Below are 21,501 nucleotides of genomic sequence, written 5' to 3' on the forward strand. Positions count from 1 at the left end.
CCGGCGAGCTGGAGGCGGGGCCGGACGCTCCGGGGCGGAGCCCAGGCCGCACGGCCCCGCCTCCGGGGTGGGCGGGCCGCGCCGCGCCCCGTGAGCAGGCTGCGCATGCGTGGAGGGCGCCGCGGGCTCGCTATGGGCCGGGTGGCAGCTTGGGCGGAGTCGCGCGGTGAGTCCTCCTCACCTGCCGCAGGCGGTGGCGGGGGCGACCTTGGGCGGGATCCGGTAAGGGGCATCAGGGAAGTCTCTGGAGCCGGGGCAACCGGGAAACTGGAGGCTGGCTGCGTGGCCAGAGGCGGTCGGCTGCCCTCTGCCCAGCGAGGGCTTCTCCATCCAGACGTTGCCAGCTGGCCCGCGCCGCACGTGTTGCAGCCCCCACGTGGCGAGTTGCCACCGCTCCAGAAATGACCATAACCCTGCTGCCGGCTGAGGCCGTCTCCTGATGGCCAGCTGGATGCCAAGCGCTGTGCATAGTTATGTCCGATCTTACGCAGGCCTGCAAGGTAGGTGCCCATCTTACAAGTGTGGAAATTTTACGGCTGTCGAGAGGGGTTCTGAGTTGTCTAGGCTCCGGCCTTTTGACAGCGGTCGCTGCCGTGTGAGGCTCCCCGCTGCTGTACTCCTCCCTCCTGCCTGCATGCTCTCCTCTGACCCTACCCTGCGCCCAGGCTGCGTGCTCCGGGGCGATAGCGGCTCAGAGCGGGGAGCAGGAGGCTGATAGGGGCTGAGGCTGACCTGTTTGCTAGGACCCTGCTTGGCACCTGGGAGGCTTTCGGTAAATATTTATTGGATGCATACATGAATGAATGAACCTGCGTTATTTCAAAAGGAGAGCATTCCAGGCTGCTGAGAGGGGAAGGAGGAGGTGAGACTCTTTTTGTTTGTTTTCAGCTTTATTGAAGTATAATTGACAAAATCAGAGGAATTAATTTAGGATTCTTCCATTTCATTCTTCCATTCTGATGTTTGTAAAGTCTAAATCTGAGCATGTTAGTCTTAACCATTTAACCATTAAGTGGTTAAAAACCCAAATCCTGGCCCTCTGTAGTCTGACTTCAGCATCTCTGCTGTTCCCTCAGGCTTTCTGTGTTTCAGCCACTCTGGGCTCTCAGTTCCTCTGCCATCTCATCCTCAGGGAAGCCTTTCCTGACTCCCTGGGTTAGGAATCTGTCTCACACTTGCTGATTACCCAGTGCTGCTTCTTGAGAGCATGTATCATGTTTGCAGTTTATATTTACTTGGGTGATGATTGGGTTATTGTCTGTTTCCACCACCAGACTGTAAACCCCGTGAGCTATGAGAATCGTGATCTCCAGGACCTGATATGTGGCAGTTGTTGAGTAAATGTTTGCTGAGTGACTAGTTTTCCCAGCACCCCATAATAAGGGGATCGTCTGAGAGTGACGTTAGTCAGACTCAGTATATCAACATGTGAGCCCCACCGTTGTGGAAACACTCCATTCCGAGAAGGGGAGGCTGCACGGCAGTACGAACACCAAAACCAGTCAAAGTGACTGGAGTCTAGTCCTGTCCCAGCAGGAGAATTTTTCTCTTGATAGTGGGCTCTTTCTGTCCAAGAAAAGGTTGTTCTTCAGTTAGTCAAAGGGTAGGCAAAGAGCAAGAAGGTGTTACTGTGTCTCCTGTGCTAGACTGCGCAGAGGGAGCGCTGGCCCTAAGGCGAATCCTTGGACTCATGGGGAGACTGTATCTCTTCATGGGGAAGAGGGGAAATCGGCCTTGTGCCATGGTGACCAGCTGTGATCTGGCACTCCCAGCCACCTCACAGGGCTCCGAACCCTTCTTCATTGGACAACCTTCTGATTATAATTTTGCTTCCTGGTAGATTTCTGTATAGAGGAAGGACGATAGTGACCAGCCAATAGGAACACTTTGTGCTGTGTGGCGTGCTTCTCATAAATTATTAAATAGGCCTTCTGAGTCATCCAGTAGTCCCTGGTGAGTCTGGTTAGCATATTGTCCTTCCTGTCCCTGATCATCTCTTGGTACAATGATAAACTGAGTTGCTGATATACTGTTAAAAATAGCTTCTAGTGCTGCTTGTTGTAAAATTTTGTTTTGTTTCTTAGGTTTTTCAAAGGCTTGTTCCTAGATCCCGTTTTTTGTCAATGTACCAACTCTTGGATTTATGTATTCCACTTTTTTTTGTTTTCCAAGACATTTTTCTCCCTGCTTGTAATATTATTTCCTTCTCCCTGTTTTCCTTGGGACTTTAGATAGGAGGGCCACAGAAGATTTCTCTGAGGCAATGACATTTGATCTGAGACCTCAAGGAGCCAGCCATGCGAAGAAAATCTGGGAAAAGGGTATTTTAGGCAGAAAGAACAGTAAGTGCCAAGGCCATGAGCAGGAATTAGCTGAGTGAAAATGAGGAGGGGAGCGGGAAAGGGGAAGAGTGGTAGGAGATGAGGTGAGAGAGGGAGGCACAGCTAGGCCTCGAGAGCCCAGAGGCGGAGGCAAGGAAATGGACTTTCTTCTAGGGACTCAAGGTCACATCGCTAGTGAGTAGTCTAGCTAGAATTCAAACACCTGTCAGCCTCTAAAACTAATTTCTCACCCATGCCTGGCATGATATAGACATGCAACTAGTGTTCCCCTTCTCCAGGTTTTCCTGTAAATGTTGAATCCTGTCACGTGGTCACTAGTGATTTGTCACTCTAAAGTGACATTCCTAGGTATTCCTAGGTAATGCTTTTTGTGTACTAGTTCACTGTAACATATATATCACCATACCCACTTTTTATTGATGCTGTTGATTGATGTCTCTTTACTCATATTTTTAGCCTTTTGGTATCATCTTGGTCCTGGGTCCTTCGTCCTAGCCCCTGGCTTTAAGTGCTACTCCAAGTTTCTATCTTGCCCAGATCTTACCCTTGACCTCCAGGTTGAACTATCCGACTGCCTACAACACTTCTCTTCTTGGATGCCCAGGCTCATCTCAAACTCAACACAGTCATGTGCCGCATGATGATGTTTCCATCAACGACAGACCACATATACAATGGTGGTCCCACCAGATGAGTACCATAGAGCCTAGGCGTGTAGTGGGCTGTACCATCTAGGGTTGTGTAAGTACACACTATGATGTTTGCACAATGACGAATCGCCTAATGACACATTTCTCAGAACCTATCCCCATCATTGAACTAGGCATGACTCTAATCAAAATTGAACTCTTGATTCCCCCTTCCTCTAGTCAACCTGTTCCCACCCGCCTCCCCAGCCTCTTCTTCTCTGTAAATGCCGCTGCAGTTTACCTAGTTCCTGAAGCCAAGTCACTCCCAGTTCTTCCCTTTCCTTCAGTCCCCATAGCCAGCATGTCAGCAGGCCCGGTTGGTTCAGCCTTCAAAACATGACCTGCATCCCCTGCTCCCCTCTATCTCTATTGCCAACTACACTGTCCAGTTGCCCTCGTCGCTCACCTGGTCACCAGAGTGGCCTCCAAAATGGTCTGCTTCCCCTTTGCTCCCCTACAGTCCATTTTCCACATAGCAGTTAGAAAAAGTTATGAAATATCAGATGGTCCTTCTGCTTAGAACCTGCCAGTGATTTCTTATTCCATTTAGAGTAAAATCCAAGCTCCTGACCATGATGTGTAAGGCCCTGCAGCTAATCTGGCTGCTGCCTTCCTCTCCGGCCTCATCTGGGGCCCTCTCCCCTTTGTCGGCCATGCTCCAATAATACTGGCCTCCTTTCTGTTTCTCGCACAGGCCAAGCATCTGCCTGGCTCAGGGCCTTGGACTGGCAGTTGCCTTTGCCCCGAACACACTTTCCTCAGCTCTTCATGGCAGGCTTCTTCTCATCCTGCATGTCTTCTCAGCTGTCATCTCAGAGAGCCCTGCCCTCTTACTGAAGTAGGATGCCCTGATCCCACTCTTAGTTACCCTCTATGGTGTCGCTTGTTTATTTCCCACAGGATGCTGTGAGCTTGGGTGGTTAACATGTTCATTTTGCTTGTCGTCTGACTCCCCCATGGGATGTAGGTTCCATGAGGATAGGGACCTTGTTTGCCTTATTCGCCACTGTGTCTTCATTGTCCCACACGCAGCAGTTACTCCATAAATACGTGGGTTTTGTACACAGCTGAACATGGAGCAGGGTGCACAGAAGAGCATCAGGAGTGGGCACGAGTAGGCACTGACCCTGAATGAATGAATGAGTAATGAATACTGTCTTAAATATGACTCAGGAAATTGTTGCATTTCTTAAATCTATTTTGAGACTCACTTAAAAAAATTTTCTTTAATTATGGTAAAATATACGTAACATAAAATTTACCATCTTGACTTTTTTTTATTGTGGTAAACACATAACATAAAATTTAACATCTGAACCATTTCTAAGTGCACAGTTCAGTAGTGTTAAGTATATTCTCATTGTTGCGCAGCCAACCTCCAGACCTCTGTGATCTTGCAGAATTGAAACTCTATATCCATTAAACAACAAACAACTCCTCATTCCCTCCCCACTCCCAGCCTCTGGGAACCACCATTCTGTGAATTTGACCACTCTAAGTACCTTATTTAAGTGGAATCATACAATATTTGTCCTTTTGTGTCTGGCTTATTTCACTTAGCATAATGTCCTCATGGTTCATCCATGTTGTAGCATCTGTCAGCATTTCTTTCCTTCTGAATAATATTCCTGACTGAATAATATTCCATTATATAGATAAACCACATTTTGTTTATCCACTCATCTATCGATGGGTACTTGGGTTGCATCCACCTTTTGAATGTTATGAATAATGCTGCTATGAACATGGGGGTGCACATATCTCTTTGAAACCCTGCTTTCTTTTGCTTCTATACTCAGAAGTGGAATTGCTGAATTGCATAGTGATTCCATTTTTACTCTTTTGAGGAATTGCTGTATTATTCTCCATAGTGGCTGCATCCTTTACATTCCTACCAACAGTGCACAAGGTTCCAGTTTCTCTGTACAGTCACATGTCACTTGATGACAGGGATACAATCTGAGGAATGCGTTGTTAGGCGACTTCGTAGTTGTGCGATCATCACAGAATGTACTTAACAAACCTGGATGGTACAGCCCACTACACACCTAGGCTCTATGGTACTGATCTTACTGGACCACTGTCATATATGCAGCCTGTCGTTGACTGAAATATTGTTATGTGGCACATGACTGTATCCTTGCCCACTCATTGTGTTCTGGTCTTTTCGTAGTAGCCATCCTAATAGGTGTGAAGAGATATCTCATTATGATTTTGATTTGTGTTTCCCTAATGATTAGTGATGTTGAACATCTGTTCATGTGCATATTGGCCATTTGTGTATCTTCTCTGGACAAATATCTGAGACTCACTTTCCATAGAATAATTTAAGATTTTACATTTTATTGTCAAAATTATGCCTAGCTTGACTTTAAAAAAATTATTTATTTTTATTTTTTAAAGATTGGCACCTGAGCTAACAATTGTTGCCAATCTTCTTTTTTTTTTTCTGCTTTTTCTCCCCAAGTTCCCCCAGTATATAGTTGTATATTTTACTTGTGGGTCCTTCTAGTTGTGGCATGTGGGATGCCGCCTCACCGTGGCCTGATGAGCGGTGCCATGTCCACGCCCAGGATCCTAACCGGCGAAACCCCAGGCCACTGAAGCAGAGGGCATGAACTTAACCACTCGGCTACGGGGCTGGCCCCTAAAAAATTTTTTTATTGTAGTCAAAAACACATATAATTAATCATCTTAACCATTTCTAAGTGTCCAGTTTACTAGTGTTAAGTATATTCACGTTGTTGTACAACCGATCTCTAAAATGTTTTCATCTCGCAAGACTGAAACTGTACTCATTAAACTCAGCTGGACTTGTGAAATGTCATTTTGTATGTCTTTGTTTACTCTATTTTTTGTCATTGTGAAGTTTCTGGACCAGCAGAGCTGAGGGAACCCAAACGTGGACTGCAGCACCTCCCCTGGGGTAAGCCTCCTTCAGAAGTCGTGTCTGGGCCAACAGCAAGCCCCTGGCCCTGGCCCTGTGGCTCCACAGGGCTCCAGGGCACAGTGGGAGGTGAAGATGGGTACTGACTTCCCCCTTGAAGGATTGGCCCTGGGCCCTGGTGCACACGTCGGGCCATCCTCACCCAAATGGCTGTCTGCATGGCTGTTTGGAATCACTACCAAACAGCAGGAAAGCTATTCCCACAAAAGGAGTGGTCACCTTTGAAACCCTGGCCATTCTCGTACACTGAACCCTGGTCCGGTTCTCCGGAGGGCAGTTTGGTAGAGTCTGTATCAAATGCCTGAGCTGTGAGCCTTCTCTGACCCAGTGGTCCACTGGCGTTCTATTTTAATGGAACATAAAAACATGTCTGCAAGAATAAATGCACAGGATGTTCATCAGAACATTGTGTATAATATGAAACTGGCAACAACCTCCATGTACAACAGTTAAAGACTGGCTGAAAAACTCAAGACCCATCTGTACAGTCATGTGCCACATAATGACATTTCAGTTAACCACGGACCATGTATATGACGGAGGTCCCATAAGATTAGTACCATAGAGCCTAGGTGTGTAGTGGGCTGTACCATCTAGGTTTGTGTAAGTGCACGCTATGATGTTTGCACAACAATAGAATTGCCTAACGACGCATTTCTCAGAATGTATTCCCGTCATTAAGTGACACATGACTATATATGAAAATAAGGCTAAATGTAAATTGTTTTTGTCCCCCAGGCATTGAAATAAGGATTGTATTTTATCTTTATTTTTTCCTCCATTAAGAAAGTTTACTCAATAGATATAATTTTTAGAAAGAAAAAAATTCGATATATATTTTTAATTCAGCAAAAATATACACTTGTCTGCAAGTGATGGAATTATGAGTGATTTCTGTGTTTTCAAAATGTTTTACCAAAGGCATACATTACTTTTGTAATCAGGAAAAAAAAGTAAGGGTTAATGCAAAATAAAAAAATCTCTGGAAATGGGGTGGCATCATGTATTTGTCACCTCTTATGATTGTTTCAGGTCCACCCTATGGCTCTTCCATGTGATTCAAATGAAACTTCCTATTTGCTGCCTGAAAACAGCGAGGACTGGGAAGGGCACGGCATTCCTGACTTTGTCTACCGGCAGGAGGAGCTTCTGCTGGAAGGGATTCAGTGGCCGAGGAGGGCACCGGGCCTCCCAGACGCGCCACCACCGCTGTCCCGCTTCGACTGTGTGCTCTGCTCTGCCTGGAGGCAGCGGATGGAGCTGGGGCTGTTCCGCTACCACCTGGGGGAGCTGCAGACCCAAACCCTCCCTGGTGCTGTGGGTTTTGTGGCTCAGCTGAATGTGGAGCGAGGCGTGCAGAGGAGGCGCCCCCAGAATATCAGGAGCGTGAGGCAGGCGTTCGACCCTGAACAGTTTAACTTCAACAAGATCCGGCCAGGAGAAGTCCTCTTCCGACTGCACCGGGAGCCCGGTCTCCCAGGTGCTCTCCAGCAAGAGGACATCCTCGTGATGATCAATGTCAGCCCTTTGGAGTGGGGCCACGTGCTGCTGGTGCCTGAGCCTGCCCGCGGGCTCCCCCAGCGCCTGCTGCCAGGGGCGCTGCAGGCTGGGGTTGAGGCTGTGCTGCTGAGCTCACACCCAGGCTTCCGTGTCGGCTTCAACAGCCTGGGTGGCTTGGCCTCGGTGAATCACCTGCACCTGCATGGCTACTACCTGGCCCACAGACTGCCCGTGGAGGGAGCCCCCAGCAAGCCCCTGGACCCTGGGGGTCGCCTGCATCTGCTCCAGGCCCTTCCAGCCCCCGGCTTCCTCTTTTACGCCAGCGGGCCGGGGCCTGAACTGGAAGCCTTGATAAGCAGGGTGTGTCGGGCCACTGACTACCTGACTGACCACGAGATTGCACACAACTTGTTTGTGACCAGGGGGGCCCCACCGGGAAAAACATCACCTTCCTCAGCCCTCACGGGGGTCCGAGTAATTCTGTGGGCCCGGAAGTCCAGCTTTGGGATAAAGGAAGGCGGGGCGTTCAATGTTGCCCTCTGTGAGCTGGCTGGGCACCTCCCTGTCAAAACGTCCCAAGACTTCAGCAGCCTGACAGAGGCAGCTGCCCTGGCCCTCATCCAAGACTGCCTGCTGCCCCCAGCCCAAGCAGAGGAGGTACAGGCAGCACTGGTCGCTTTGACAGCCCAGGAGGAGCAGGAATCCTTCCAGAAGTATTTATTTTCTTACTGATCTAAGTCCCTTTAGAGAGCTGTCCATAATGGTCATTTGGGCATTTTTCACGACTGCCTTCTCATCTGTTTCAGCCTAAGGGGAGGGATAAAGATCTGATAAGTGGTCTCTTTAAAGAGGAGAAACCTTGGAATAAATCGAATGAATGAGCCCTCGTGGATGTATCTGCTTCTTCTCTCCTGTCTTCTTGGACAAGCCCCAGGGATGTCAAACCTATTGTTAAGGGCGTGTGCATGAGAGTTACATACTCCTGACTTTAGATATGGAGTTTTGTCTTCCTTTCGTATCAAATCTTAGCAAAATGATAGTTTATGTGCCTCTGGCATCATGCCCCCACTTCCTCTGTTCTCGCCCCTGCTTTTTCTGCCTTTGCCCACTGGAGTTTTATTCCTTCATCCCTCCCCTACATTCAGCCCTCTCCAGATGCCCTTTTATAGCATGTTCTTCACCTACTTGGCCACCTTGAATTTTCCTCCAGCCCCCAACACTGAGCTGAGCGTTCTTCACGTCCGCCATCTCCTGTGTAAACAAGGGGTCCTCACAGCGTTGAAGGTGCAGGTCCTCTGAAAACTCCACTTAACAGATGAAGAGACGAGACTGACAGAGATTTAATAGCTTGTCCATGGTCAGACAGCTCCTGCGGAGTGGCATCAGGACCATAGCCCAGGCAGGGAGATGCCAGGAGCCGAGCTGGGTCTGCACTTGGGACCACTCCTCCAGGCAGCGGCTCCCATAACCGTGGTGGTGCTGTCCTGACAGTTCTCAGGCCCCAAGCTGAGGCTCAGCTCTCCAGCTAGTTGGCTTTCTCTGCCCAGGCCCGTATGAAGCTTTTATACAGGATTTTAGAGGTTTTATACCTGAAAAGACGTTATAAAGTCTCCCTGGGATAAGGTAGAATATGCAGCACAACCCATCTCATAAGAAAACCAGTTTCACGTTTAAATGTTTACACTGATATGTTTGATATTGAAATTTCTCTCCAAAAAATCTGGTCACCCTCGTGTTTTTGGCACGTTGCAGTAATTTTAGCCTCATGCCTCTTTCTGCAAGCCTTTGCATGTACAAGCTCCAGTAACATCACTTTCTTTTGCTTGCTCATGCTCTGAAGGGAGTGCAGATGGCCATTACAGCAAAGTGGATTTTGTGTCCAAGGTGACGAGCCCAAATATCAGGGTTTTCCTAGTTTTTCCCTAGGACTGATGTTCAGAGCAAAGCCTTCTCTGGCCCAAAAAAGCTTTCGTGAAAAAGAGGAAAAAAGTCAAATAGCTTTTTTTTATGTGGTACTTCTCGGCCATTTATATACTCTATGAATCACCAAGAAGAGAATTTAGATGGAAGCTTTTCTAAGCTTGAGTATGAAACACTTAGGGGACCCTTTGTTCTCAGAGCCCTGGGCTTTGAGCACGATGGGAAGGGCTGATGGGGTCCAGAGCCTCTCCACCTCTTTGCTTGCTTTTTGATGGAGTGTCTCATGTACTAAGGGGTTTTGGACTTGATCTAATGGAAAACCTTGAAGAGTTTTAAGTTGGGGAGTAACATTTGCATTTTAGGAAGAGTGTAAGCTGCAACAGATGGATGGATAGATGGGTGAAGAGAAGAACAGAATCAGGGAGTCCAATTAAGAGGTTGCTGAATGGTGGCAATGCAGGCAAAAAAAATGATGGTTCAGGTCCTAGAACAGTGCCTGGAACACTAAATATTTGTCAAAACAGTGAGGAAAAATGAGTGTCCTAGGAGCCAAGAGACTCCGAAGCATTTCAAGGAGGAGGTAATCGAGAGTGTCATGCTGAAGAAAGATCAAGAAGTCTATGAATGAGAAAATGTCCATGTCTTTTTAAAGGAGGGAAAATTTTTAAGTGTCCCCTAGATTGAACCACATGGTACTTTTAAGGTGACAGGTTGGGCTGAGTTTGGTGAAGGTGGCGATCAGAAGCCAGACAAAGTGGATGGACGTCAGGAAGAAGAGGGGAGAGCGCAGGAGCAGTCTGATGAGGCGCTCCTGTTGTTCCTCAGTCAATGGAGCCGCCGCGGCCCACCTGGGTGAGCGCCTCCAGGACACGCGTCCTAAGCACGGCTATTCCGAGTGCAGGGGCTGTGCTCAAGGTATGGTTGCTAAAAACAAAGGCAAGCAGATATTTGTCCGGAACACAGAGTTGGCCAAATTCCGGGCTTGATCTGCGGGTTCAAGGAAGGATGAGGGTAGGGCTTGTGCCCACCGGCGTCAGAGCGGGACTACAAGTCCCATCATGCACCCTGTCCGCTGCAGCCTGAACCCCGCCTCCGGGGCTGCGCGCCGCACGGGGCTCCCACCGCTGGCCCCATTGCGAAACGTTTCAGGGTCCCCCTCAAGATGGCCTTGGCCGGCGCCCAAGTGGGCGTGGCCCCTGGAGGCCCCGCCCCCAGAACGCTTCTCCAATGGGGGCCGCCCTCGTGTCCATGGCGACGGCGGCGGCGGCGGCTGCCGGCTTGCGAAAGGAGGCGCCGCCGCCGCCTGGATCGCCCAGCTAGGAGTGAACCCAGGGGGAGGCGCGGGGGGAGCGGGCTCCCCCTCGCGATCGGCGGGGACAGCCAGTCCTGTGGAACAAGGAGGCGGTCCCCGAGCCCCAGCAACGCCCGAGAAGGAGCAGGAGGCGGGCGAAGGGCGGACATGAGCGGCCAGCTGAGTCGAGCCCCGGGCCGCTAGAGGCGAACCCAGCAGCCCCTCCGCGCTCCTCGGAACCTCGGGTGGGCAGTGTCCGCCGGAGACTCCTCCTCCGCCGTTAGAGCCCAAGGGGTCTTAGCCACCGGTGCCTGGCCCCAGTGTGTACACGTGGAGAAACTGAGTCATGGGACAGGGAAAAGGCCAGCCTAAGGGACTGTATCTGAAAAGCAAAGGTCCCCCCAGTGCTCCCAGCCATCCCCCATCCCATTCAAAAACAAAAAAGCTATGGTCATGGTCCCTGCCGGCTCTGTTCAGCTCCTGCATGCACCCCAGTGGGTTGTATGGAGTGATCTTGGATGACTGGGGCTTGTCAGAGAATCCATCATCTCATTGACATCCCACGGCCCCCATTACCTACTTGGAAACATCCCATTCTGCAGTGGGATTATCCTCCTCTGAAGGATAACACCGTGAAAGTCCCTTGGGTGGATTCCTGCAGGCCTGGAGGGAGGTCTGATATATATTTCACTCCCGTCCTCTTCCCTCAGAATCTAAGAGGATGGAGCCAAGGACCTGTAAGACCAGTGAGTCAGAGGAAGAGTATGCTGAAGAAGAGGAATCAGAGGAGGAGGGTGTTAAAGGGGAAGCTGCCATCCCTTCTAACCCTTCTCAGCGGGCACTCTCAAAGGCTGACTGCAAGCCATTTGGGAATGGAGTGCCCCTATCCATTGTAGCCAAGAAAATTCCCAAGAAAATCATTGCTCCAAATGACACAGATGACTTAGAAGTTGGAAAGAGAAAGAGAAGGCGGAAACGCAGGTAACCGTTCCCTGGACCCCCTCACTTGCCCATCTCCAGAGAGTCACCCCCTGGCTTCCCTGCAGCAGTTTGGGGTGCTGGGATCCAAGTCTTCCCTTTAGTCTGCAAAAGAGGACAGGGATTACGGGAGCATCACTAACCTTTTGGTAAGCCAAAAGCAAACAAAATTCAGAACCCTTTGGGTTGGGTTAATTTGGAATTTCAGCACATTTATATCATCCTGGTCTTTCCTTTAGTGGTTTCTAGAGAAAACGAGTTGTATTATGAATTTGTTGGGTATCTCTTCATTTGGGTGCCCCGCAGCCCAGGGTCTGTCCTCTCCCACTCTGCCTGATTTCTGCTATTCCTCCATTCCAGACCCCTGGCCATCAACCTGACCAACTGCAAGTATGACAGTGGTAAGTGCCTGGCTCATCACACACCACTGCATAAGAGGGCGCCTACAGCTGTTGTTTTTCCTCTGGGGATGGTCCTCCAATCGGGTTCCCATCCCCCCGGATCTGGTTGGGCTGGCCTGTCACCTGCACTGAGCCCCTTGGCTCAGCTACTGGCAATTGAGACATCACTGTTCCAGTTACCTTAGTGGGAGGGTAGGAGTTTGTCACAGATTTTGGAAGGGCCCCGACAGCCTCATGAACTTGGAATTGTCACGTGGTAATTAAACTGCAGAGCTAAGAACTGTCTCCCTCGTCAAGCTGCTGTCCAGTCAGGTCCGTTCCTTACCTGACCCAGATCCAGTCCCAAGGCTTGTTGCGGGTGCCCAGGTTGGCATCACTGGCTTCCCTTTCTCCACAGTGCGTCGGGCAGCCCAAATGTGTGGCCTGAAGGAAGTGGGGGAGGACGAAGAGTGGACCGTGTACTGGACAGACTGCTCTGTCTCACTGGAACGAGTCATGGAGATGAAGAGGTTTCAGGTACAACCTCCTGGCCCAAGATCCTAAAGGGGCTGTGGCCTCAGAATGACTACTCCCACCCTTCTGCCCAGGCACCCGAGGCTGCTGCCCTGTGTGGCTATACCCCTGTGCACAGCAGGAAACACCATGGCCAGGGTCTTCTGCTCCGATGCAAATATTCTCCTCTTGGGTCTCTGGAACTTCTCTTATCTGAAGGAGTGTCTGCTGGGCACATCCTATCTCAATATTTGCTGTTTGCCTTGAGGCACCTGTGCCCAGCTGGACCCCTCCAGGGCATGTGAGTCCATCTTAGGGGAAAGGCTGAGAGGCAGCTTTGGAGCTAACAGCAGAGCCAGCTGAATGATCCAGCCTTCTAAGCTGCCTAGCCTAGCACCCCACACTCATGAGGAGTCAGTGTGGGGTCCTGCATGGCAGCAAGAAAGATGGACCAGGGTCCACAAGACAAACCAAACTTCTCCATGGTATTTTTGTTATTCTCTAATTGGGCCTTTGTGGTGGTTAGCAATAAAATAATTAAAAAGGGTCTGCAAGGTTATTTTGAGGGGAAGCTACGAAGGGAGTTGAGGAGACTATAACCTGTCCCACAACAAGTCATGAGACAACAGCCAGAAAGAGACAGAGAGAGAGAGCTAGAAGCACTCAAGAAGCCCCAAAGAAGGGGCATGCATGGAGCACTTGTAAGATGAGGGTAACAATAATTAACAACATTGATTGAGGGCTTACTGTATGTCAGACACTGTGTTAAGTGCATTTACATTCTTACCTCATTAAATCCTCAAAAACAACCCTGAGTGGTGGATACTCCTTTGTTAAGAAGACACCAAGGCTCAGAAATACCAACTTCACAGAGCTAGCGAGTGAGAAAGCCAGTGAGAGAGCACTGACCCATCCTGAGATGCTGCCTCCCCGTGCTGAGGACAGAGCAGTGGGGGTTTCCAGCAGGCTGCAGGGCAATGCCATGCCCTTTGAGGGTGCCGTGGCCGTGCATTCCCTGGGGCTGGTTCCTTATTTTCTCTTCTCTTTTGGGAAAGGTTTTCTCATTTGCTTTGTGCTATCACGCACCAATTATTCTGATAGGACTAGCCCCTGGTGGTCTGAGGGATCTTATAAGGTGGCTAGAAGGCCCAAGGTCCTGGCTGGCCTTCTCACTGCCCCTAGCCTCGGTGCGCATGTGTGTTTTGGGGAAAGGCCAGGCAGGGGTCTCACCGGTCTTAGGTAACCTTCCTTTTCTCCCCTGGGGTGCTAGGTACAGTGTTTACCTCCACTGTGACTTCTACCTTGAGCTTCCCAGTCCTTCTCCACTGCTTCCTGGGAGTCCCAGGCCCCAGGAACTGCTGCTTGCTCTGTGGGGTAGTATAACCAACTGGCTGTGTTTCAGAAAATCAACCACTTCCCTGGCATGACAGAAATCTGCCGCAAAGATCTGCTGGCTCGGAACCTCAACCGCATGCAGAAACTCTATCCTACTGAGTACAACATCTTCCCCCGTACCTGGTGCCTCCCTGCAGAGTGAGTGAGCCTGGCTCCCCAGGCTGAGGTACTGGGGAAGGAAGGAGTTCCCTCCAGACTCCGGCCTCATGGCCTAGAACCTCTCAGGAGGACGGAAGGGGAAGGACCGTTTCAGCTGGGTCAAAGCAAAGTAGCTCTGAGACTGAGTGCTCCAGGAAGAGCACGGACTGGATGGCAGGGAACACCCGACAGGGCCGTGGGCCAGCCGTGATGCACAGAAACCTTCTGACCAGCCCCTCTCTACACACAGCTATGGGGACTTCCAGTCCTACGGTCGTCAGCGAAAAACGCGCGCTTATATCTGCAAGCCAGACAGTGGCTGTCAGGGACGTGGCATCTTCATCACCCGAAACCCCCGGGAGATCAAGCCAGGAGAGCACATGATCTGCCAGCAATACATCTCCAAGGTGAAGGGCGCCTCAGGACCGCCAGGCTGCTCAGCCAGCACCGGGGGCCTCGTCTCTCCCGAAGCCGGGGAGGAGGCCAGTGTTAGGTTTCTGCCCTTCCGATGTCCCGTTACCCTGCAGGCAGCATGGAGCCATGGGTCCAAGCCAGCCTGCCTGGGTTTGAATCTGAGTTTTTCCATTTCCTAGATGTGTGATTTTGAGCAAATTTCTTACCCTTTCTGTGCCTCAGTGTTCTCACTTGTTAATGGGAATAATAACAGTAACTACTTTATACGGTTATTGTGAAAATTAAATGAGTTATTATGTATTTGAAGCACATAGAATAGTGCGTGGTACATAGTAAGCACTTCAAAAGTGTCATTATTTCTCCCTGGCGGGTTTGCGTGCCCTCAGCCCTTCCTCATTGATGGCTTCAAGTTTGATATGCGAATATACGTCCTGATCACATCCTGTGACCCACTTCGGATCTTCATGTATGAGGAGGGCCTGGCCCGCTTTGCCACCATGCCCTATGTGGAGCCCAGCCACAGCAACCTGGTAAGGGCCCAGCCAGCGGCCCTGGGGGCAGGGCGGCACCCTCTTCTCCTCCACTGCCATGAGGCTGAGGGTCTATGGGGAAAGCAGGCAGAGAGGCTTGTCACACAGCTAGCCTGTCACCCGTGAATAGGGAATGAAGCCAGTAAGCGCCTCAGCCCCTGGCTGGGGGAACAGCATTGGTGGGTGGTGACTGTGGAAGGTCATCCCTGGAGGAATGGCACACCCTCTTCCCCAGGAGCTCACAGGACAGTCCTCCAGTGAAGAGGGACAGGAGACAAGCAGTCCTGGGGAGGGGCGGGTAATCCAAAGCCAGGGAAGTACTGGAGAGCTGCATGGAAGCAGTCTGAGACCACAGGGCCATCTCTTCCCAGGATGATGTCTGCATGCACCTGACCAACTATGCTATCAACAAACACAATGAGAATTTTGTCCGGGACGATGCTGTGGGCAGTAAGAGGTACTCTCTACTCTGTTTTCTCCTAATTCTTCTCCCCTTAGCCCCAGTCTCAGCAGCCCATGAAAGCGAGCTGGTTCTTGGGATGCTAATTGCTCAGGAAAACTCAAGCTTTACAGACCGACCCTTGTTCTGTGCCTGACCTCTAAGTGCAGCCCCACACCCCACCCTGATGACTAGGCCCTGCTCCACACTGCTCGCAGCCCTTTAAAGCACAAGGAGCCCTGGCAGGGAATTGGGGTTAGTATTAGGGAGTCTCCTGCAGCCCGTCCCCACTGGCCCAGAAACTGGTCTTCCTCTGAGCACTGGGCCTCACAGGAAGCTATCGACACTCAATGCCTGGCTGCGAGAGCACAGCTACGACCCCCGAGAGCTGTGGGGTGACATCGAGGACATCATCATCAAAACCATCATCTCGGCCCATTCTGTTCTTCGCCACAACTACCGAACCTGTTTTCCCCAATACCTGAGTGGAGGTACATGTGCCTGTTTTGAGATCCTTGGTTTTGACATCTTGCTGGACCACAAGCTGAAGCCCTGGCTGCTGGAGGTGAGGATTATCTCCTGGGCTTTGCATAACCAAGGTCCAGAGGCCTTCCTGCACAGGACACCTGGGGTAGGAGTGCACTGAGGCAGAGAATGGGGGACGCGGCAGCACTGGGACGGGTGGGAACCGACAGAAGGCATATGATTTCTACACTTTTGACCTGCTGAGTCAAATCCTGGTGGTCTCTGGCCTCCACTACAGGAATCCAGGTTTTGGATCCCAAGTGCTCTTCACTTAAGCCTTGCCTTTAAGGACACTCTCTGTAGAGTCAGGCTGGCTGGTTTGCTCTCGCCAGCCTGTGCATGGGAGCGATCTCTGTGGCAGAGTCTGTGGCCTTGGATGTCAGAACATCCAGCCTCCTTGACTGAGGCCTCTGGAGGGGGATGTCTCTCCTAGACCCTCCAGGTACTCTGCTGAGACCACCACCTGCTCAGGTGTCCAGGAAGGGAGTGGATAATGACTCCTCCTGGCAGGTAAACCACTCTCCAAGCTTCACCACGGACTCACGGCTTGATCGAGAAGTGAAGGATGCACTTCTCTGTGATGCCATGACCCTTGTCAACCTCCGGGGCTGTGACAAAAGGAAGGTGATAGAGGAGGACAAGCGGCGAGTCAAGGAGCGGCTTTTTCAGTGCCATCAACAGCCACGAGAAGCCAGGTGCTCCAGGTGTCTGACGTGTGTTTAGTTGCGCAACTTGTCTTCTTTGTTATCACTTTCCTGAGAGTGAAAGTCCTCCTCTGGATGGAGAAGGCAGCCTGGGGCTGATGAGCTCTTAAAAACATCTTTTCTGCATAGATAAAATGTCACATATCATAGATAATATGTTCAAAATTCAAAAGATACAGTGAATAGCGTCTCTCCTACCCTTCTCCAGCTACTCAGTTTTCCTCTCTGGAGCCAGTCAATGTTCCTAGGGCCATGTGTATACGTTCACAAATAGTTAATACATGTGTACTCATACAAATTTTTTTCTCCTTTTATCTACCCAGACAGTAGCATAAATTTCATACTCTGTGCATCCCACTTAGCAATGTATCTTAGAGCTATTTCATATCAGCACATAAAGAGCTTTATGTGGTTTGATTAGCTGGTTTTTCTTTTAAACAAAGCTCCTCTAGAAACCATTTCCTAAGAAAGTTTATAAAATGAAACACAGAAAAAAGTTTAGTCATTCAATAATAGAGGATTGTTGAAATCAACATTGTTTACTTACTGTTGTTTTAATTGTAAGATGGGTCCCAAATATGGTCGTTTCTTGTGACACTAAATTACAATTTGTTAATGAAACATAAAAATGAATTGGAGTAGATTTAGGATTATTCCTATAATCACATCCCTCTTCTCCATTTACAATGCAATACGCCAGGCCAGTGTGTATTTGATCCGCCATGATATCTTGAGGGCCTGGCACACAGTACGCACTCAAATGTTTGTGCAAATGGAGGTGAAGTAGAACTGTAAATACCCTGGAGATTCCCACGAGATAGGATCGTGCACGTGGCTGTTATGTATCATGTCTTTCAATGGGGAAGAAAGGTTGAAAACTACTGGACTTAATAAACAAAAGTACAGTCATACACTAGAATACTAGATACCCATTTAAAATGTTGTTGTATGACCTCATTTTCATCTAAAACAAGAAAGGCAGGAATAAAGAAAGAGTAAGGTAGTGAGTAGCAGAGCCAGGATCCCAACTCAGGAGGTCCCACCCAGGAGACCCTGCTCATAGCCACCGTGCTGACTGCATAGCAAGATTAGGGAAGGTTTCAGCTTTTTGCTCTTCTAAATTTTTCTGTAATTAACATATGTTACTTTAAAATCAGAAACCTAACAGATTATGATAACTGGGAATGCTAGCTTACGAGTGGACCCCCCAGCCCTTAAGATGAAAACTAGGTTTCTGGAAGTCAAGCCTATTTTCATGTCTATGCACAGGTGGGACTGGCCACAGATGGGCTTGGCAGCTTTCACAAGGGCAGGGGCCCAAAAGGCCACGAAGCTGGCGGGAGGTTCTTAAAGCCTTAGCCAGCCCTCCTGTCCCTCCTCACAGTCCTCCCCTGACACACGCTGACCTCGGTTTCCATAGGCGAGAACAAACTGAATCGTCCCATGTAGCGATGCTGGACCAGGAACACTATGAGGATACCCACCTTGGGGGATACCGGCGGATCTACCCTGGGCCGGACACGGAGAAGTATGCACCCTTCTTCAAACACAATGGCTCCCTCTTCCAGGAGACTGCTGCTTCCAAGGCCAGAGAGGAGTGTGCCAGGTAGTTTGCCCTGCACTCTCCTCTGTCCATGCGGGTGGAGGCAACTCCTGAAGCTGAATTGCTCCCCAGTAGGGTGGAGAGGAAGCCCAACACTTGAGGAAAGTGCAGTGGAGTTATCAATTCTATCAGATTCTTAATGACTCAGTTTAGTAGGTTTCCCATCTTCCCCCTCCTTCCTCTCCCATCAGTCCCCAAAACAGATCATAATTTCCTACTCTTTCCCCAGCCCCATTTCTTCTTTCTCCCCTTCTCCCCCAAACAATTTCTCCAGTGTCTGAAGCTGCTGTGTCTTGTCAGGCAACAACTGGAAGAGATCCGCCTGAAGCAGGAACAGCAGGAGACCTTGGGCAGTAAGAGGCGAAAGGAAAACAAAGACCAGAACCAGGGTGAATCAGCCGGTGAGAAGAGCCGGCCCAGGCCCAGGCTCCGGGGCGTTTCTACCCACTTGGCTTACAGCATCCGGAACCAGGAGAAAGAGGTGTCAGGGCTTTTGTGGCTTTTGCCTTTCTGCAGGAAAATGGGTTGGGACTACTAGAGAAGGGAATCTCTGCTGTCCTCTCCTCTTGCATGGCAGAGAGGAGTTCCTAATGAGTACCTTGAATCTGACCTTTTGGAAGAGGAGGTGAGAGAATGGATAGCAAAGGGACCCTTCCACTAGAGTCAGGGAAAGGATGGAGGTAGAGGGGGCAGGAGACCCGCAGTCATCCCTGTTGGTGGTTTGGGATTGATCCTAGGAGAGCTTCCATTCATCTCTCACATACCTTGTAGCTGCTACCAGTACACCTGGACACCATGCAGCCCCAAGATATTGTGGAAGAGGAGGAGCTGGAGCGGATGAAGGCCCTGCTACAAAGGGAGAATCTCATCCGTAGCCTGGGTATTGTAGAGCAGCTCACCCGCATGCTGCACCCTACCCAACGGGGCCAGAGAAAACTTCATGAGTATTGGGTGAGCGTCCCTACGCAGCCTCTCACAGAACAAGGGAACAAGGGCTGTACCAATACAAGGTGGTGGCCGCAGCACAGGAGGCTAATGTGATGGTATCTGGCAGTGGAGCCTGGGAAGGTGGTGTATGCTGGGCCTTGGGAAAAGGTCTGTTGGTTCCTTTTGCATCTGTTCCCAAGCTCCCTTGTTCTTAGTAATGACATCCAGCAAAGTGCAGCTCCCAGCCTTCTCACTTACAAGAGACTTGTTCTCTGTATTCCTGTCTTACAATAACTCCAAACTCGTGACTGACAAATAACAAGGCCACCACCCTCAATGGCCTCTGTGTAATCTCTCCCTAGCACTGCCAGTGCCGTGGCTCTAACAGGATATGAGTAAACAGTCTTGGGCCAACAAAACAGCTGCCGCATTCACTATTCCCTGGGCTAGGAGCAGACCTGTTGGGTCCCCTGTTTTTGTTGAGCCCCAACGGAGTAACAGTTAAATAGTGGCTATGGTCTAGATTTTTCCATTACCTATGTCTTACACCACTCCATCCAGCCTCACAAAAAATGTGGTAAGGGGCTGCTCTTCTCCTCTAGCCTAGATTTCACCAGGACGGGCTGGGCAGTCAAGAACTGCATTCTGTGAATCTGGTCCCATTGGTCCTCCTGAGAAGGGTCACCAAAGAGCAGGGCCCTCCTCAATTCCTGCATCCAGTTCGGCCCCACGAATTGATCCCCAGGATCTTAGGGCCACTGTCAAGCATGAATGCTGCAGTTCCACATCATTCCCAGTGCCATCTACAGCCCAAGAACTTCAACTGGATAAGAGATCCAGCAACCATCGGCCCTTGTTCATTGTCAGTGAAGAAATCTGGAAGGCGCTATTTTCCCAGCGCCAGAGTCAGGCTAACTAGGCGTAAGTATGCAAAACTGGCTTCGGTCCCTCTGACTTGTGTAAATTCCCCCTGGCTAATATTACAGCTTGGATGCTCCCCGAATATAATATGGCACTTCCAGCAAGTGTGGGAAGGGGTGGGGGGATAGAGGACCCATTTATTTACCTCCTTCTATGTACTAGACCCTGGTGACAGAAATGGCAGAAATACAGTCCCAGCACTCAACACACGGTTAACAGGGAAAGGGACAAGTAAACACAGCAATCACAACAGTGTGGTAAACACGCTGGAGGGAAGCATGGCATGCCATTGCCCTGTGTTGGTAATTGGCAAAGGTTGGGAAAGAGGTGAGCAAATCTCTTCCGTGAGTACCAACTCGGGGGCACCCATGTTTCCACTGCAGAAGGCCAAGCCAGCAGAAGGCTAGAAGCCATAAACCGAGCCCTGGCGGGATCAGTGCCATCCTCTTTGACCCCGAAGCAGGGCTATCTTCTGCAACCAGAAAGAGTGGCAAGTGGCTCATGGCCTGAACGCACCTTGCCCTCCATGGCAGACTCTGAACCCAGAGCAGCCAAGGCCCGGGACCTGCCCCTCTGCCCTGCCTCCGCCCCCCTGCTGCAGCGCACCACTGCACTCCTCGACATCATCCACCACAGGTAAATGCAGGAAGCCAGCCCAGTGCTCAACCTGTCCTGGAGAAATCCCCGAGGATTCCAAAGGGGCAAAGGGCCTCCAATCTTTGCTAAATGAAAGACTGCCACCAAGCTGCAGTTTGAAGAGCTCTGGCCAGGAACCCTGCCTGCCTAAGGCAAAATGCAAAGACACCGACAATTCCTCAATACCCTAAGATTATTTTTGGATCGGTAAAGACTAAAAGATGAAGAGGAACCAGGGCCGGCCGGGCGCTCGTCTTCGCCCTTCAAACTTTGGCTTGGATTTCCCGCTGGGTGATGGGTCTGAACCCCGGGTGCGGCCCGGGGCTGGTCGCCACGCCGGCGGCCAGGAGCCCCTTTCCCGGAGGAGCCGAGTGCCCGAGGCACCGGGCTGTGGCCGTCGGAGGACCGCCGAGGGGACGTCCTTCCCGCCGCCGTGGCGGAGACAGGCCGGCCTGGGAGGCCGTTGGGACGGAGGGGCGGCTCTTGGCAGCTGAACCCGTCTTTTCATTAAAGTTTATGCCGTTTTGCAGGAGCGTCCTCTCCCTCATTGCGGTCCTCCCGTTTCAGGGAAGCCCCTTCCCAGTGACATCCGGGAAGGGCGGGCGGCGGGGGCGGGTCAAGCCCGGATGTCCCGCCCTCGGCCGGAAGCGGGAAAAGACGTGCGACGTCTACTTCCTTCGCGCCCCTCCCACTTCCGGCCCCCGCCCCC

At 50.6% G+C, this 21,501-nt stretch overlaps 2 protein-coding genes across 3 annotated transcripts; both read left to right on the forward strand.

Moving 5' to 3' along the window:
* The first annotated feature begins 128 nt into the window (after nucleotides 1-128).
* On the forward strand, nucleotides 129-8,356 carry GDPGP1 (GDP-D-glucose phosphorylase 1). Of its 2 annotated transcripts, XM_046652189.1 has the most exons (4): nucleotides 129-500; nucleotides 827-862; nucleotides 5,901-5,957; nucleotides 7,011-8,356. In XM_046652189.1, exon 4 carries the CDS (start codon nucleotides 7,020-7,022, stop codon nucleotides 8,208-8,210), a length of 1,191 nt encoding a protein of 396 aa, XP_046508145.1. In that variant the 5' UTR covers nucleotides 129-500; nucleotides 827-862; nucleotides 5,901-5,957; nucleotides 7,011-7,019; the 3' UTR covers nucleotides 8,211-8,356. The 2 variants fall into 2 exon arrangements, with proteins under 2 accessions (XP_046508145.1, XP_046508144.1); XM_046652188.1 differs by lacking the exon at nucleotides 827-862.
* Nucleotides 8,357-10,756: 2,400 nt separating this feature from the next.
* TTLL13 (tubulin tyrosine ligase like 13) lies at nucleotides 10,757-21,413 on the forward strand. Its single transcript, XM_046655093.1, has 15 exons — nucleotides 10,757-10,934; nucleotides 11,400-11,670; nucleotides 12,028-12,068; nucleotides 12,466-12,584; nucleotides 13,963-14,093; nucleotides 14,344-14,500; nucleotides 14,894-15,037; nucleotides 15,409-15,494; nucleotides 15,810-16,041; nucleotides 16,512-16,696; nucleotides 18,126-18,311; nucleotides 18,609-18,789; nucleotides 19,080-19,259; nucleotides 19,838-20,156; nucleotides 20,540-21,413. Exons 2-15 carry the CDS (start codon nucleotides 11,411-11,413, stop codon nucleotides 20,794-20,796), a joined length of 2,478 nt encoding a protein of 825 aa, XP_046511049.1. The 5' UTR covers nucleotides 10,757-10,934; nucleotides 11,400-11,410; the 3' UTR covers nucleotides 20,797-21,413.
* The last annotated feature ends 88 nt before the right edge of the window (nucleotides 21,414-21,501 follow it).

Source organism: Equus quagga, chromosome 2 (assembly GCF_021613505.1).
Source record: "Equus quagga isolate Etosha38 chromosome 2, UCLA_HA_Equagga_1.0, whole genome shotgun sequence".
Taxonomy (NCBI): domain Eukaryota; kingdom Metazoa; phylum Chordata; class Mammalia; order Perissodactyla; family Equidae; genus Equus; species Equus quagga.

Coding starts and splice junctions, on each gene's coding strand:
- GDPGP1 (XM_046652189.1), top strand. CDS start 7,020: ATGGCTCTTCCATGTGATTCAAATGAAACTTCCTATTTGCTGCCTGAA.
- TTLL13 (XM_046655093.1), top strand. CDS start 11,411: ATGGAGCCAAGGACCTGTAAGACCAGTGAGTCAGAGGAAGAGTATGCT. Junction 14,501..14,893: donor GCCAGCAATACATCTCCAAG/GTGAAGGGCGCC, acceptor GCGTGCCCTCAG/CCCTTCCTCATTGATGGCTT. Junction 16,697..18,125: donor CAACAGCCACGAGAAGCCAG/GTGCTCCAGGTG, acceptor CGGTTTCCATAG/GCGAGAACAAACTGAATCGT.